Source organism: Nannospalax galili, unplaced genomic scaffold (assembly GCF_000622305.1).
Source record: "Nannospalax galili isolate Female #2095 unplaced genomic scaffold, S.galili_v1.0 scaffold233, whole genome shotgun sequence".
Taxonomy (NCBI): domain Eukaryota; kingdom Metazoa; phylum Chordata; class Mammalia; order Rodentia; family Spalacidae; genus Nannospalax; species Nannospalax galili.
Window position 1 is genome coordinate 255,366 of NW_008333818.1, and position 15,861 is coordinate 271,226.

At 47.2% G+C, this 15,861-nt stretch overlaps 1 protein-coding gene across 2 annotated transcripts; it reads right to left on the minus strand.

The window, feature by feature from the left end:
* Nucleotides 1-30: 30 nt before the first annotated feature.
* Trpv6 (transient receptor potential cation channel subfamily V member 6) lies at nt 31-15,651 on the minus strand. Of its 2 annotated transcripts, XM_008828609.3 has the most exons (15): nt 15,218-15,651; nt 7,031-7,128; nt 6,755-6,877; nt 6,272-6,409; nt 5,907-6,005; nt 5,593-5,765; nt 4,993-5,139; nt 4,697-4,909; nt 4,316-4,402; nt 4,139-4,215; nt 3,627-3,792; nt 3,264-3,330; nt 2,649-2,917; nt 1,126-1,232; nt 31-786 (listed from the first exon to the last, which is right to left on the minus strand). In XM_008828609.3, exons 1-15 carry the CDS (start codon nt 15,343-15,345, stop codon nt 495-497), a joined length of 2,184 nt encoding a protein of 727 aa, XP_008826831.1. In that variant the 5' UTR covers nt 15,346-15,651; the 3' UTR covers nt 31-494. The 2 variants fall into 2 exon arrangements, with proteins under 2 accessions (XP_008826831.1, XP_029417212.1); XM_029561352.1 differs by lacking the exon at nt 2,649-2,917 and having other exon boundaries at nt 705-1,232; nt 15,218-15,426.
* Nucleotides 15,652-15,861: the final 210 nt, after the last annotated feature.

Sequence of the window (15,861 nt, forward strand, 5' to 3'; positions counted from 1 at the left end):
CTGACCATGCATTGATGCATAAAATGTTACTGGGCGGGGATCAGGAAATGACTTTATTGGAAGGTGGAAGGTGGTTAGACCCAGTCCAGCTTCCCCACCCCACCTACGGCTATCTCTCTGACTCCATCGCACACCTTTCCACAAGCTCAGTGTTTCCCCATCAGTCCCATATGAAGCACCCTGGGAAGAGCTCTGTCCCCTCCCACTTACAAGCCCTGGGTGGAGGTGGTGCTGTGAGATGGCAAGCCTGTACGTAAAGTGCTCTGGCGTGCAGTGGAGCTTCCATAAGAGAGCGAGGAATGTTTGCTTGAGGCAAGGGTTCTTCCTCATTGCTCCCAAGCTGAAGAGATGCGGCAACCTGGAGCATTTTCCCAGTTCATTCCTTGGCATGCTACTCTTCATCCCCCTTGGACCTGGGGGTGAGACCTCTAGGTCTTTGCTACTTTTTGTTGGTTTTCTTTCATTTTCTTTTGATGCTTGGTGAGAGCCAACTTTCAGATCTGGTACTCCCAGCCCTCCCCATCTTCCAGGCCCCTGTTGATTATTCCCCGCAAGTCCCTTCTTAGAGTCCCTCGCCGAAGCCTTTCCCAGTTGGTGCTGCTGCGGGAGGTACTTCGAGACACTGAGGGTGTAGGAAAGGACAGATAGGCTTCAAAGGGGCGTGCTGTCTCTAGTTTTTCTCCTGAGTCTTTGTCAAAGTCCTCAGAGTAGGGATTGTCTGGTTGCTGGAAGGCCTGTGCATAGCGCTGGATTCGCTGCCTATTGAGATCCTGCCTATCTTCCACCCTGGAGAGACAGTGGGAATCAAAGAGCAAACCCCAGACCAACACTTGACTCCTATCCATCCCTTGTCATCAAGCCCCAGCCCTGGTGACGTATGCAGCCAGTGCAGGCACAGTAACACTAGCCCCTTGGAAGCCAGGCCTCAGGAGGCAGTAGGCTCTGGTCTCAGGATGCTTCGGAGCCCAATCTCCTAAGAGCCCCCTTCCTTCCTCAGTAACCACGCTTGGACAACGAGGAGGGTCTTAAGAAGCACACAGCCCTCCATAAGGGCCCCTGGAAGCAGGAGGGACACCACGCAAAGTGGTAGCTCAGGGAACACCCACTAGGGGGCACAGCACTTACCGCAGGAACCAACGATCCCCCAACCCATACTGGAGCCCACAGATCCCAGAGCGAGGCCACAGCCAGCGAGGCAGCTTCCGCTCCAGCATCACGGTGGTAGCTACAACCTACATTTAGGGACAGAAAGGGAAGTCAGAGAGGAGGCTGGAGAAGAAGGGCAGGGCGCGAGACAGAAGCGTAGCAATGACAAAGAAACTCAGAAGCTCATAGCTGGGAAGCAACACCCCAAACCAAGACGGTGATGTGATCTCCACAGAGCCCCTTCTGTGGGAGAGAGTGGATGGGGCTAGAGCCACACAGTTCTTTACCCTGTGACTTTAAAACTGTGGCAAAACCAGGGGTGGGGGGGTGCAGGTGGGGCACAGGTGGGATGTAGGAGGTTCTCATCAGAAGAAGAGACCTTGAGCAAGATCAAGTACAAAGGATTTTCATGGGCCTCAGAATATGTTGATACATACACATACATAAAATGATTTTTAAAAAATGTAAACATCCTACTTGTAAATCTAATATTAATGTATTTTCAAAATATTTCTCTAAGCAAACCCCATTTAGCCAGATTGGGTTTTACTTCATTTCCCACACATCATAGTTAAATGCTTTTCAGTGTTTTATATTTCCATTTTTTATTTTTCTGAAATTATTTTTGTTGACATAAATTCTTTTCCAAGTATATTTTTAAATGAGGATTTGATTCATCTGCTTGTCCTTTGTGCCCATCATAATGATCTTACTGAAGATAGCGCCTGCTACTAAAGAAAGGTTTTTATGGCATTATTTATAACACTCTCAGTTTTTTTCTGGGTCAAGTTTTGCAGAGTTAAATATTGTCAAGAAGACTAGATACCTCCATTCTTAGAAGCAAAACTTACCAAATACAGTTTTAGCTACTGTTAGCTTTATTTCTTATTGATTATTTTAGAAACATTTTTTTAAATTTTTTTTAAAAAATTATGTATATATGTGTAGGCCTGTGTGTAGGTATATGCACATGGATGCAGGTGCCTGTGGAGGCCAGAAGCATCAGATGCCTTATGAGCTGCCGTTGTAAGTGATTGAGCGCTGATGTGGATGCTGAAATTCGAACTCAGATCCTTTGCAAAACCATTATTCATTCTTAGCCAGGAGTGGTGGTGCACACCTGCAGTCCCAGCACTTGGGAGGCAGAGGTAGGCAGATCCTGTGAGTTCAAGGCCTGCCTGGTCTACATAGTGAGTTCCAGGCCAGCTGGGGTTTCAGGGTTACCCTGTCTCAAAAAGACCAAAAAAAAGCATTACACATTCTTCACCACTGACACATCTCTTGAGCCCTAAAGTTTCAGTTTTTGAGAAAACTATAAGAGATTCTTCCCAGAGAGTCAAGAATTGCTCTCATGTGTTGCTAATTCTTACATACATTTGGCACCATTTTGCGATAACTATCCAAATGTACATAGGGTGCAAATGCCCTGCTTTAATTGAGCATGCCGCTCCTGGGCAGACAGGGGACTCAACGCTAACCCATCCAGCCACCAGAGGGCTCACCTGGGCCCTCCAGAGCTCATCCTGCTCGTGGGCCACTCGCCAGTGGGTGTCACCCATCATGGCAATAAGGAGGTTGAGCATGAGCAGTGTGGCAATGATGGCAAAGGCAGCATAGGTGATGCTGTACATGAAGGGCAGATCCACGTCATAGTTGGCAGGACCATCGATGATGGTGAGGAAGAGCTCAAAGGTGCTGAACAGTGCCATGGGGTAATCATAGAAGTGGCCCAGCTCGTCAGGGTCCTCTGTCTGGAAGATGATATAGAAGGCTGCTCCACCCAAGGGGTGAGGGTTACCATGGCAACTGTATCATGATTAGCCCACCGCCAATTTTTCTTACCTGTTTCTATCCTACTCCCCTCATCTTTTATTACTGTCTCAACCCCCAAGCAATACATTTTGGGCTATTATGCACTCCTATTTGGGGCCATTATGCTCTCTGTGAGACTCATGCTCCTGATCTCCCGGCCCCGCCTCTGAGGAACATCCCATCCTTGGACACTGAGTGATCTGTTCTGACCTCTGCCTTTCCTCCTTTCTCCAAGTTCAATCAGAAGCATTCAGCACCCTCTAAGTTCCCTTAGGCCCTAGCTCCCATCATGGACTGTGATTTACCTGAAGCAAAACCCAGGATTACCACAGCCATCAGCCAGCAGAATCTCATCAAGTCACCAAAAATCATCTAGAAAAAGAAGGAGTCATTATACCCTCAGAGCAGTGGCCTTGCCTGACACCAGCAAGTCTAACTCCAAAAGCCTGCAAGCTAAATCTACTTCCCTTATCTTGGTGAAGTTCTTAAACAAAAGGTGATTTTTAATATTTTCAGAGTAATTTAAATTTGTTCAAAAGAAAAAAGAATATATAACAAAGACTTTGTAGCACTTACAAAGCCTGATATATTTACTATAAGCCCTCTAAATACCATTTGCTCACTCCTGGTCTGAGACATTTTTCTAGGAAACATCAGGGGGCACTGACCTTCTGAATCATGATGGTGAAGGGACCCAGCATTTGGAATCCTCTGGCAAAATACATGACATTGCACCAGCCCAACACCAGGGCAAAGGACATGGGCACCACCTCACCATTTGCATTGGTGAGCCGCATCACCATGGTCACCAGCACCATGAAGGCATAAGTGATACTGGGGGGAAAGGAGGAAGGAGATAATGAGGCAGATGCTAGGATCATCCTGGGGACCTAACAACAGGAGTGTAACTGGAACAGTCCCCACACATTCAGACTTAGGACCTAACAACAAGAGTGTAACCGGAACAGTCCCCACACATTCAGACTTAGGACCTAACAACAAGAGTGTAACCGGAACAGTCCCCACACATTCAGACTTAGCCTTCACGCACTCAGCACTTTGGGTCACAAACCTCACAGAGGAACTCTGAGAGTCAAGGCTCCTTGGAAGCCAGGAATCCAGGAAAAGGAATGGAAGCCCTAGTGCAATGAGGGATGGCAGAGAGATGAAGGAGACTCACATGATAACATGGAATGGGCCCCCAAGGATAGTCTGTCCAAAAAAGCGAGTGACCCCGAACCTGAGGATATCTGGAACCTGGAGAGAAGTCAGGGAGACACAAAGGCTTTTGTAGACCAAAACGCAGACTGGATCCCTGGGGCAGACAGCCTCACTCTGGATCCTACCCACACCTCACCTCTACCAGCAAGATGATCACAGCCCCAACGATGCTCACCAGCTCCCCTATCAGCCGGAGGTCATCCTTGGAGGTCACATAGGCCTCCTAGGGAGGAAACACGTTGGTCAACTGCCCATCTCTATCCTACATAGCCTGGTTCCCCAGGCTACAAGCTCTTTCAGAATCTTTCTAGCCCCTTAGGTACAGCTAGTCTCAAACTCTGCCACTAGAGTAAGAATATGTATGTGTTTCTGTGTGTGTGCATGTTGGCTCTGTGCCCACATACAGAGCTCTAGGTAAGAGGTAAAATGGCGCAGTGAGGTTAGAAAAGTGAGACCAAGTTGAGAAAAAAAACAGATTCCCTCCCTGCTTCCTGATCTGTTGCTCCCAGGGTGTCACCTGAAGGAGCTTCTGTTGCAGGAGGGTGTTGTCCCTGGGATTGGTGCGGTTAGTGATCCTGGGCTTCAGGGGGCGGTAGACGCAGCACATGGTAAAGCAGATGATGTACAGCAGGTAAATGGCACCCAGTATGCAGAAGTAGGGCCGCCCATACCGCTTCCACTTGAAGCTCACCAGCTCCTTCACAGGTGTCTGATCCAGGATCTGGCGAGCCTGCCACAGAAGGAATAGAACGGGCAGTTCCAAGACCCTGCAGGGCATCCCACAGCAGGGCCTGTGCTGCAAAGGCCCTGTACCTCCCGCTTCTTGGTGGTGACAATAAGTTCCAGCAGAGAGTGATCATCTCCTGAGGAGTCAATCTCCGTGAGGTCGTAAAGGGTGGAGGTCAGTGGCCCATATTTCCATTGAACATGCTTCCGCTTCTGCATGAGGTGTTGGAACATCTGAAAGAGAGTGGAGATGCTCGGGATCCACAACTAAAGGTGATGGCACAGTCTAGGGGGAAAGGATTGGAGAGGGTGGTGGCCTTCTCTTAGTGACCACAGTCTGTGGAGAGCAAAAGGGCTCATGTCACACAGGATCCTAGATTTGTGCTCCCCCATGACTCACTGTACAGCCTAGAGACATGAGGAGATTGGCAGGGCACTGTTCTGGGAAAGACAGGTGGGTTTGCACAGTGTAGACAAACCTAGCATGAGGTCTAGACTACACAAGTACTCTATCAGAGCAAACTGGCAAAAAGGGTCGGGGGACAGGGACAGGAAAGGTGTGGTTGAGACAGATCCCAAGTAGAGCTGAGAGTGGGACCTAGGTATCATGGATGTGTTCAGGTCTCTTTCCTCCCAGCAAGTCAGTGTGAGAAGCATTAGAAAGATACCTTAGAGCTGAGGCCTTACCACAATGTTGCCTTCCACTCCAGCCAACTTGAAGGGAGTGAGTCCCTGTTTGTTGGGAATAAGTTCCAGGGACTTCAGGTGGTCTCCTCTATCATAGGACAGCAGCAGGTTGTACATCTGGCAGGCAAAGGTTTTGTTGGGCTGCAGGATGAGGATGTGCAGGACTGTGTTTCCTGGGGAAGACAGAGGTTGCCACTTGGCCATAGGCCTAACATCCCTGATGGTCCCATTCCCTATCCAAGCCCCATTCCCTCCCTACCCCCCACCCAGAACACACATAACATCTAGCCCTCCTTCCTCATCCCAGCTCTTACCCAGGTAGTCCTGGGCCCGGATGTCAGCTCCATGCTCAATGAGCAGCTGTACAATCTCCTCACTGCCCACACAGGCAGCAAAGGACAAAGGGTGCTCCCCTGGAATACACGTAAGGAAACAATAAGATCACAGGATGAGGAGGGCTTTCTCTCTCAGCCCTTCTCCTCCCATATTTCATCTTGCTGCTTGGGATGAACGGACAGTGCAGAGGGTTATGGCTGGAATTGGCCTCTGGCTCTAAATCCCAGAAGGGCTGCCCGTCCCACTTTTCCAACAGGTAGAACGGAGTGCAGGGCCCTCTGTAGCCTCCTTTCCCACTGCCCCTTCCCCACTTTCCACCCCTCATCCTAGCCCTGGCTCTCACCATAGTAGATGAGGTTGTGGGGACTTCGGTGGAAGGCAGAGCCTGTAGCTCTGGCAGAGACACTGGCCCCTCGGGCAAGCAGGGCACGTACAAGGTTCACGTTCTGGTTTATTGCCGCAATGTGCAGTGCAGTCTGACCTGTCCCAGAGAGAGCTGTGAGTTACATGTCTGCTCCCAGGACCTTGAAAGCATCCCTCCCATGTACACCCATGGTCTCCTGTATGGTAGCCTGGGATGGAGGACAGAGATCCTGTGGCTGTTCAGGGTTCCCAGTAGATCCTGTTACCGCCCCCCCCCCTTCCCCAATCTTCTCCTTCTCCAGGCCTCTGCCAGGTTAGGGACCAGGTATAGTGACCTGCAGTCAGGAACAATTTCTGTAATAATAATAAAGATTAGAGATCTTCAGATACACTCTCTGGCTCCCAAGGTGTCTACTTGAGACTGCTAGAAATTTGCAGCAAATCGTCCATCCTGGGGCCTCACCTTCATATAACTCAGAAGTCATGGGCTCAAAGACTAGCTCCGGGGCAGCCTCCATCAGCACCATGGCAGCCTCCAGGTTGTCATAGAGGGCTGCTATGTGCAGTGCAGTGTCCCCCATGACTCCTAGTATTGAGAGACAGAGAGAAAAAAAAGCCATGTAAGTTACATGGTGTAATACAGTGGGGACAACACAGGCTTCAGGTACTGGGCTGTTCTGGAGAGGCCTATGAGGAGTGGGGCTGACCCAGAGACCATTTCTAGGATTCTGCTCCTTACCTCTCTGGTGCACCTCACATCCCTCAAACTTGAGCAGCTTGTTCAGAGCCTGAACATCATTTTCTTTGGCAGCTAGAAGGAGAGGAGACTCCCAGATTCTACCAGGAAACAGGACAAGAAAGGAGATGATAGAACACATGCCCAGCTGTAGAATACTTATTGATGAAGGCTTCACTTTGATATACACATACATATGTATATATATTGACAGCAATCAACGGAAAGTCCCTGACCCAGGCAGGTGCGTCCGTTGCAGTGCAAAAGTCACCAACTTTCTTCCCTGACTGTTCAGTTCACCTAAACTGACTATTTGTTCAGTTAGCCTTTGTAGGCGAGAGCCCTGACTAGTTTCCTAAACCCCTAGTACTGGGACCACCATGCCGAGTGCCTGCATCTACCATCTGTTCATATCAGACAAGAAGAGCTTTACTCAGGCATACACTCGCCTCGTGACCTACTCACTCCTGCAGTGGTCCCATTTTGGCCTCAGCAAGTGCCCTGAGATTGCCTTTCATAACCTTGTTTTGTAAGTATCAGGGGTGTAAGAAGTTCCTCCCTCATATTTGTGGAGGAAGTCAACATGCAGAGACTAGTAGGTTTTCTCTTATTACATTTTGCCTGCTATTTGACCTTCTGTGTAGAACCTTTTGATTCCAACACTCTCCTCCTCTCTCTGGGTATCTGTAAGGCTCAATTTAAAATCATCAATGGCCTTTGTGAAAAAGCTTATCTTCACTCTCTCCCCCACCCTTTTCCTCACCCTTCCTTCTTAAAGTAGGCCCTGGATCATCAGCATCTTGCACATATTCTTAAAATGTGTCAACTCTGACTACCCTTAGACCTGGAATAGCTGCAGTTTAAGAAAACTCCCGGGGTTGGGGATTTAGCTTAGGAGTAGAGCACTTCCTTAGCAAGTGCAAGGCCCTGGCTTCAGTCCTCAGCTGGGGATGGTCCTGGGGGCACATCTCCAAAATGATTATTATGCAAACAATATTTTAGGAGACATTACTCAAGCCAATAGTTACTGAATGTGGTCCCTGCATGTAAAATTGCTGAACTGATAAATCTGAGGAATCTCCATCCCAAAGATCCCATATTAAAACTTAGAAAGAAAAGTTAGCCATCATTCACAGACTCCCATCTATAGGGCTTTAGATGTTACTTTATTTCCACTATCAGAACCTGTGAAGTTATAAATGATTGCCAAAAGGGATAGATGCAGAGAAAATAGAGAATCCAATTCAGAGAATTCATGTATTGAATTTCCTGTGAATCCGAATGATCTCATTTTCCTCTTTCGTTCCTGAGCTCACTCAATTTTGGATTCAGAGGTTCTTTCCCCCGACCCTCAGCCCCTAGTCTTTCCTTATTTGTAATCTGCATTTCATTTGTTTCACGCAAAATTGTATTCCTTGGCTCCCAAAATCACTTCTCTAGTCTTACCTCAACTAAGACACATGGATCTTCCTTTATTGAATTTTTCTTTCAACCTAAAGCAATTTGGTCTTTCTAAAGAAAAAAAATGAAATAATTCTATTAATCTATAGACACCCAATTATAACATACAGAAGGGTACAGACAAGAGCCCCCATGTAGATGGGCTAGCAGTGGTACAAAGCCTGCTCAAAGCGGAGAGTGGGAAGGTAACCCCCAGTCTCCCACATACGCCCACAGAGAGTCACCAGCCCTATCAGCCATCTAAGAGTCTATCTCCACTCAGTCTTTTGTTGCTATACAGTTCAGTGACTCCTATGTTTATTCTCTAGCCCAAGATCAGCAAGACATTCTCCTGGTGTCTGCACTCTGTCTTCCCCAGTCCTCCTCATTGCTGTCAAGATAATCTCCCTAAACGGCAATGCAGTCACAGCTTACCAAGGGCCGATGGGTCTTTCAATGCCCAAGGATAAGGAACACAGAGGTCCTTCACCGTCTTTGTGCAACTATTTACCCATTCTCTGATCCTCCCCCTCACTCCGTATGCCAGGCGTTTCAGTCTCACCATGCGCCTCAGCACCACAGAGCACACCGTTCTCCCTGAGCTTGTACCCACATGGCTGCTTCCTCCTGAATCCACTCCCCCAGCCCGCGATTGTTCATTATGCATTCTGTACTTCTGTGTCCAGGGGAAAAGCCTAGCGTGTGGTGGATGTTCACTGTGTTCTGTAGAATGGATGAATTGAGCAGCTGTGCCAAAAGGCGGTTTGGCTTTACTTACTACCTCTCCTTATTATCTTTATCTGCTAAGCCAACCTTAAGCAAACATATAATCTAAGTGAAAAACAGTATGCTTGGTATGCAAATGTGGCTGCAAACAACACAAGTTCTCTGTGTGTCTCCTTTACCACCTCCATTGTTCCAACCATTTGCCCAAAGCAGTCCTCTATAGATAAAGTCAGCACTACAATGGGAGAAAACAAAGCTCCCTACACAGGCACACACTCAGGGCAGGGGGTGGGGGGGACTCACACCACCTTTCCTAAAACATTTGTCACTCTTTTCTTTGGCCTTATTTTTACTCTAGCATCTTGTACTCTGTGTTGTAAATAGAATATGAGTCTCTTTCTATACTTGAGATTCAAAGAATCCCCTTTTGTACCCAAAACATCTCTGAAACCTGCAAATGTCCTCCACAAACCTCTGTTCTCTATATATCCCATTTCCTTGTGTCTGCCCCTATCCTAATAGGCCTGTCAAGGACCAAGGGTTGTCAGATTTACCAAGTAAAAGTATAAGATGCTCAGTTAAATTTCATTTTTAGATTCACAAGCATTTTAAATAATATTTTTATTTAGTCTTTGAAAACCTCATGCATTTATGCAATGCATTTTGATCATATCCAACCACCACTACCTCCCTTCAACTCTATAAATATGTCCCACACAATAGTTTGGGGACACGCTTGCACTAACAATTTACCATTGTTCATCTGAAATTCAAATTGAGATAGGTGGCCCGTATTTTAACTGCAACGTAGACCACACCCCGGTGAAGAAAAAGCTTATAATCCAAGCCAACAAGGATTGTGAAAAACGGCCTCCTCTGGTTGCAAAGTTCCAGAATCCAGCAAAATGAGAGAGGAGGGGATCAGGAAGGGTATCCTGGCCAGTGTGTTATCACTTGCAGTAACAACACAGGGCCACAAGGTGATAGGAGAGAAAGCCCTAACTCCCTAAGGTGTTCTTGGCAGTTAGGAGACAGACTCCTAATACCTCCTTGGGTTCCACTAAAGAAGTAGAAGGCATAGCAAGGACTCTTGTAGATTCTCCAATAGCAGCTTATCACAGGTAAGAGCACAAATGAGGGACAGACCTAAAGGAAAGAGACAATGCTAAAATCCCACACAGGACACCTACAAAGAGTTATCTTACCCGACATGTTAACTGTGTCAGGGTAGAGAAACCCTGGTTTAGAGGTGCAATTATTCATAATCTATTAAAAAAAGAATTCTTCACATGAAGAGAGGAATTAAAATTTTCCTATACATACAAAATGTTTTCTAGCATCATTAAATATTTAAGGAAGAAACAAGAGTAGAGCCATTTAAGATCCCAATGATTAAATAGCAAAAATAAATTGTAAGGCAAATTTGAAATTAAACAACATGGAAGATACCTTCAGATTATACAATGTTTTGTTTTCCTTGGCAATTAACTATAAAATTAAGCAGTGTAGTTCCACATTATGGAGCCAAACTACAAGCACAAAACCTAACATATTTTGCTAAGGACAAGAATTAGTGTTCTCCTGATCAAGGTCACCACTGGGTCTCCAAATGAGAGTCCTGGGCTCCCCTTCTTCCCGACTTTTTGATCCCCCCAAACCTCTGTTCCTGGTTCTCATGAATGTGTAAATTTGTGTGTGCCTTGCACATGCATCATGTCTTATCATTTGTTCTGGGAAAAAAAGGCAGGATTCACAGAGTTCTAAGGAATGGTCAAATCAGGTTAGAAAGGCCCCAGAAATCAAGTCCGCACTGTTCATGTAACAAATGGAGGCAGGCGCCAGCGCTCTGCAGAGGTATGTTCAAACAAGGTCAGTTAGCCATTTCTCTATCCCTGTACTTTGTTAACCCAGGTTGGAAGTAGGGTACTCTGAGAATACGCCCATATCTCTGCAAACACCCTGGCAGATGAATGTAGCCTTCGGGTGGAACTGAGTAAATGATCATGTGGTTGCAATGCATTGCAATTGGATTCTTCCTGTTAGGGCGGTGTTCAGAGTCCCCGATTCCTGTCATCCTCAAGACCTGCCTTTTTACTGTTATCTTTTTATCACAATAATACCATTTGTTAAAATGTGCTTTTCAGTTTTCAAGAGATCTCACCTAATATCACTTTTACTGTCTACACCCATCTCACATGGGCTGAAAAATTCTTTTCTTTTAAGAAAAGGAAACTGAGGCAGCATGATCAAATGATTGCCAAAAGATCACGTGGGGTTAAAAGGCAGACTGCTTACCAAGAACACAGCCCCAGGCACTTACCACTAAATTATGTGGTTCTTCTAGTTTTTTTGGCTCCTCCTGATTTTTCTTGGGAGGTAGGGGGCAGGCCCAGAGCAATGACCACAGATGGGAAAATGCAGTCATGTGTGGGGAGATGGCATACACTGGACTTTCTCAGGCCACCTCCCTCCAGCTAAGATTCCTGGCCATGAGACGAGGAAGTCAAAATCTGGAGAAAGTAGCTATTTTGAGACTTGGAATCAAGATGCTTTTTTTAAACTGCCACAGCTCCTTTAGACAGGTAAGTAAACAGGCATGTTATGTGTGTATGTGCTTATCAGAGCAAGAACACAGTCTGCAGGAGAGTCCCAGAGCTTATCTTGTACATTTCAATTCACATATATTTGTATAGGTATCTATGTAACTCCACTCAAAGCTCCAGCATGACTGCCTGTCCTCCTAAGGAGAGAAAGTGCCGGCATGGGAGGGGTGGGGAGTCAGGTTGGACAGCCTCCTGAAGCTCTCAGCACAGCCCATGCTAGCAGAAATCAGATACCAGAAGGGATGCTTCCTCCCCTTCTACCTTAACACTTGTTTGTGCCCGTCTCCTGAACTTCACCACGCTTACCTTTAGCCTAACTAAGTGCACTTATATTTCCAGTATATGTGAAAGATTGGATCCAGGAGACACCCCCTCACATACAAAAATGTATACATGCTCAAGTCCCTTCTACATGGTGGTATGATGTTTGCATTCAATTTATATGCTTAACTAGTACACTTTAAGATAGGTCTGTACTCTGTGGCTCATGCTGTCCTGGAGCTCACTGTGTAGCCCAGGTTGACCTCAGATTTGTGGCAATCCTCCTGCCTCAGCCTTTGTACTGGGATTACATGTGAGTCACAATGTCCAGCTTATTTATTAACTTTTTTGGTTTTTTGGAGAAAAGCTTTCATCGTGCAGTCCAGGCTGGCCTTGAATTTACTACCCTCTTGCCTCAGCCTCCCCACTACTTGATAGCAGGCATGTACCACCACCCTCCCTTCCTGTGCCCTTTAAATCACCTCTAGATAAATTGAAATACATACTGCTATGTAAATGCTATGTAAATTGCTGGTATACTGTATGTTTAGGAACAGTGGCATGGGGGAAAAGGCTGTTCAGTATAGATGCAATCACTATGGATATATAGTATATATCAGCAACACTATGACTTTGTTGCTTTGGTATTTTCTCTCGGGGTTGGTTCAGTCTGCAGATGAGGAGGGCCAACTGTGCATATACATCGGTGCATTTGGCGCATGAGAACGTGAGCTCCTTGAGAAGCAAGAAATGCATCAAATTAATTTCCTACAAACTTACTGGAGTATGTTACCCTCCATCAATGTTTAATGCAGTGGATAACAGGAAATAAAATTCAAGTCAGAAAGAGAGGTGATTTAGGGGCTGGAGAGATGGCTCAATGGTTAAGAGCACTGACTGTTCTTGCAGAGGACCCGGGTTCGATTCCCAGCACCCACATGGCAGATAAGAACCATCTGTAATGCCAGTTCCAGTAGATCCAATGCCCATTTCTGACTTCCAAAGGCATTTCATAACATGGGTGCACTTACATACATGCAGGCAATATACTCGTATACATAAAATAAAAATAATAAATAAATTTAAAGAAAGTTAATTTGAAAGAACTGGGAGAAGGCTAAAAGTTCAGCTTATATGCATTTCAACTGGGGAGCTGCATGCTTAAGGGAAGTCTACCATAGAGAGGAAGGTTGGCTCATCTCTGGCCATCTTGCAGGGTCCTTAAAGCTGCCCCTTCTCATTGGAACATCCTGTACTGATGGAATTCCATCTGATCCTACCTCAAAACTCCTCTCTAGGGCCCTCTCTTGAGTGCCAGGCTTAATTCATTCCTACAGAGACCTACTTGTGTTTAGCTTTATACCACACAAACTAGATGATGGTCACTGTAGAGGATGAGATTCTGAATACATGGTTCATGTCTCTCATCACTTCACTCCACCTGCTCTTAGTGCTTATTGAAGTGGCCAGCCCCAGCTTATCTAATGGCCAGCATGCCTTCCCTTTGTGTAGCTGACAGCACAGACCAGTTCCTTCTGGAAAGTACCCATCCAAAGAGGGCCATTGCCGTGGACACTAATGTCTAGGAAGAAGAGGGTAAGAGACTGTGGACACAGGGAGATTGGAAATGGAGCGGTGATCCCTCTGACTGGTCCTTTCTGCCCGGCCTTCGGAGGAGGCCCACTGACGGTGGGAAGAAGAAATGGGAACAGACAACACGAGTGCGAGTAGCATATTCCTAGCCAGGCTGTCTGCTCAGGCCCAAGTCCCTCACTGTGTCCTGTCTGTATGGGGACATAGAAACCTCAACTACCCCTTTCACAAGTCCTGGATGTTTCTTCACTCCATGCCTGATGCCCCCACTCACAGGATCCCAAGAGTGGGAAGAAGAGAAGTGGAACCAAGGAGCAGTTAGTCTCTAACAACAATGCCATTCTGTTGCCCCGAGACGTCATCAGCCAGACATGTACCCAGGCCCCAACTCTCCCAGGCCTGGGGGAAAGAGAGGTGGGTGGCTGATGTGAAAGACAAGAAAGCCACAGCTCCAAGAAGGGGCACATCCCCAGTAAGGAATGCTTACGCCAAAGAAGAGGGAATCCCGGGCAACCTTTAGGCCAGGTTAAGACAGGCTGCTGTATTCAGAGATGGAGAAAAGCCCCAAGACAAAAACTTCTGCCTTTCCTCTATGAACAGACATTCTCCCTGTCTACTTAAGGGTCCAGGGAAAGCCCCAAAGGTAACACTTCCTTCTAGCATGTCGCTGTCTGAGTGGAGAACCGAACTGGCAGTCTCAGAGAGGCGACCACACAGAGTGGCCCCAAGATCCAATGGATGTCCAACTCTAAGATGCCATGTGGGGCAGGAGTGAGTATCAAATGAGTTTGGGGAGCGTTTTAAGGAAGGGAAACAAAATGCAAGATTTCCTCAAGGCTCAAACTCCAGATTCTCTCTAGCCCCCCTAGCATGAAAGGCCCTGTGACGAGCACCGGTCTTCAGCACCTCTGGCATTTGGCCTAGGAAACCATGAAAATCCCTCAATAAAGAAAAAGACACTTCAGCTTGGGTCTTCAGACCCCTTCAGTGCCTGGAATAGAACATGGCCTTGACCAGAATTTGACTAAGATAAATGGCGTAGGAATGATGTCTTCACATTTTGTTGTATCTTGTGATTGCTGTATTTACTCAAGCATTTTATCATTTGTTCCTACATGGATGTACACACACACACATATATATGCGTGTGTGTGTGTGTGTGTGTGTGTGTGTGTGTGTGTGTGTGTGTGAGTTTCTGCCACAGGCTGGGTGGGTCATGGAGTGCAGATACTTAAGACACTGTCCTGACCAACAAGCACCTTTTGAATAGAGGAGAAAAAAGGGCCAGTGAGGTGCCTGGATCTTAGGGAGGGACTCCCAAGAGGCCTGCAAAATTGAATGGGACCTTCAAGATAACTAACACATGTGCCCTGGCAACCTCCCACCTGACATCCTGGACAGCTAGTCCTACAGGCCAAGACTTGAGAGAAAGTGCTAGGAAGAGCCAGTCCATGACCAGAAGGACAGACTGTCCAGCCAGGGTTACCAAGAGAAGACTGGGGCAAGCAGGGAGGGGTGCGGCCCAAACCCACTGCTGGGGACACGAAGAAGCAGATGCTGAGCTTACCTCCTCTGCTGCAGCAGGTGCTGATGGTCTCGGCTCTGAGCCCAGGACTCTCGTCTATGAAACCATCTGCAGAACTTGTTCCAGAGGCAGAATATTAATCCTTTCTCCTTGGGCAGTGACCACCCCATAGAGTGGAGGGCCGGCTCCTTGGAGAGCTGAGGCTGACGCCAGAACCCAACTGGGCTCGGCCTTGGGGCCACATTGGCACCCCCAAGAGCCGGCCTGCCTTCTCTCCGTAGAGGTCCCGTCTCCTGTCTCGGGACTCCTACTTCTCCTGGGAGGCTGGGAGGCTGGGAAGCTTTGTGAGACTGCCTTAGCAGTCTGAAGAGGGCTTCTGCTTTGTTCCACTTGGCAGAGCTGGTAGTTTGCTGGGCTTGTCTATCAGGAGCTCCTGTTGGGAGTGAGCAGGAGCTGTGTGGGCACTCCCTCCCTCCTCCCAAATTACCTGAGATTTAAAGAGACAGGCCTCAAAGTCCTGCCTACTAAGGCCATGCGTCAGCTGCAACTCTCTCCACCCTGGGACGCTCCCCCAGTTCCTAAGCCTTCAAAGAGATTAAAGAACTGGACCTTGGACTTTGGGACACCAAGTGACCTTATTCTAGGAAGGCTTGAACAAGTCAGGCTCACCTGAGGGACTCTAGACA

Excerpts from the sequence above, each read along its gene's own strand:
- Trpv6 (XM_008828609.3), bottom strand. The coding sequence starts at position 15,345 with ATGGGGTGGTCACTGCCCAAGGAGAAAGGATTAATATTCTGCCTCTGG. Across the intron at positions 7,129-15,217 it reads CACCTGCTGCAGCAGAGGAG|AATCTGGGAGTCTCCTCTCC; the intron begins GTAAGCTCAGCA and ends GTTTCCTGGTAG. Across the intron at positions 4,910-4,992 it reads TCACCACCAAGAAGCGGGAG|GCTCGCCAGATCCTGGATCA; the intron begins GTACAGGGCCTT and ends CTTCTGTGGCAG.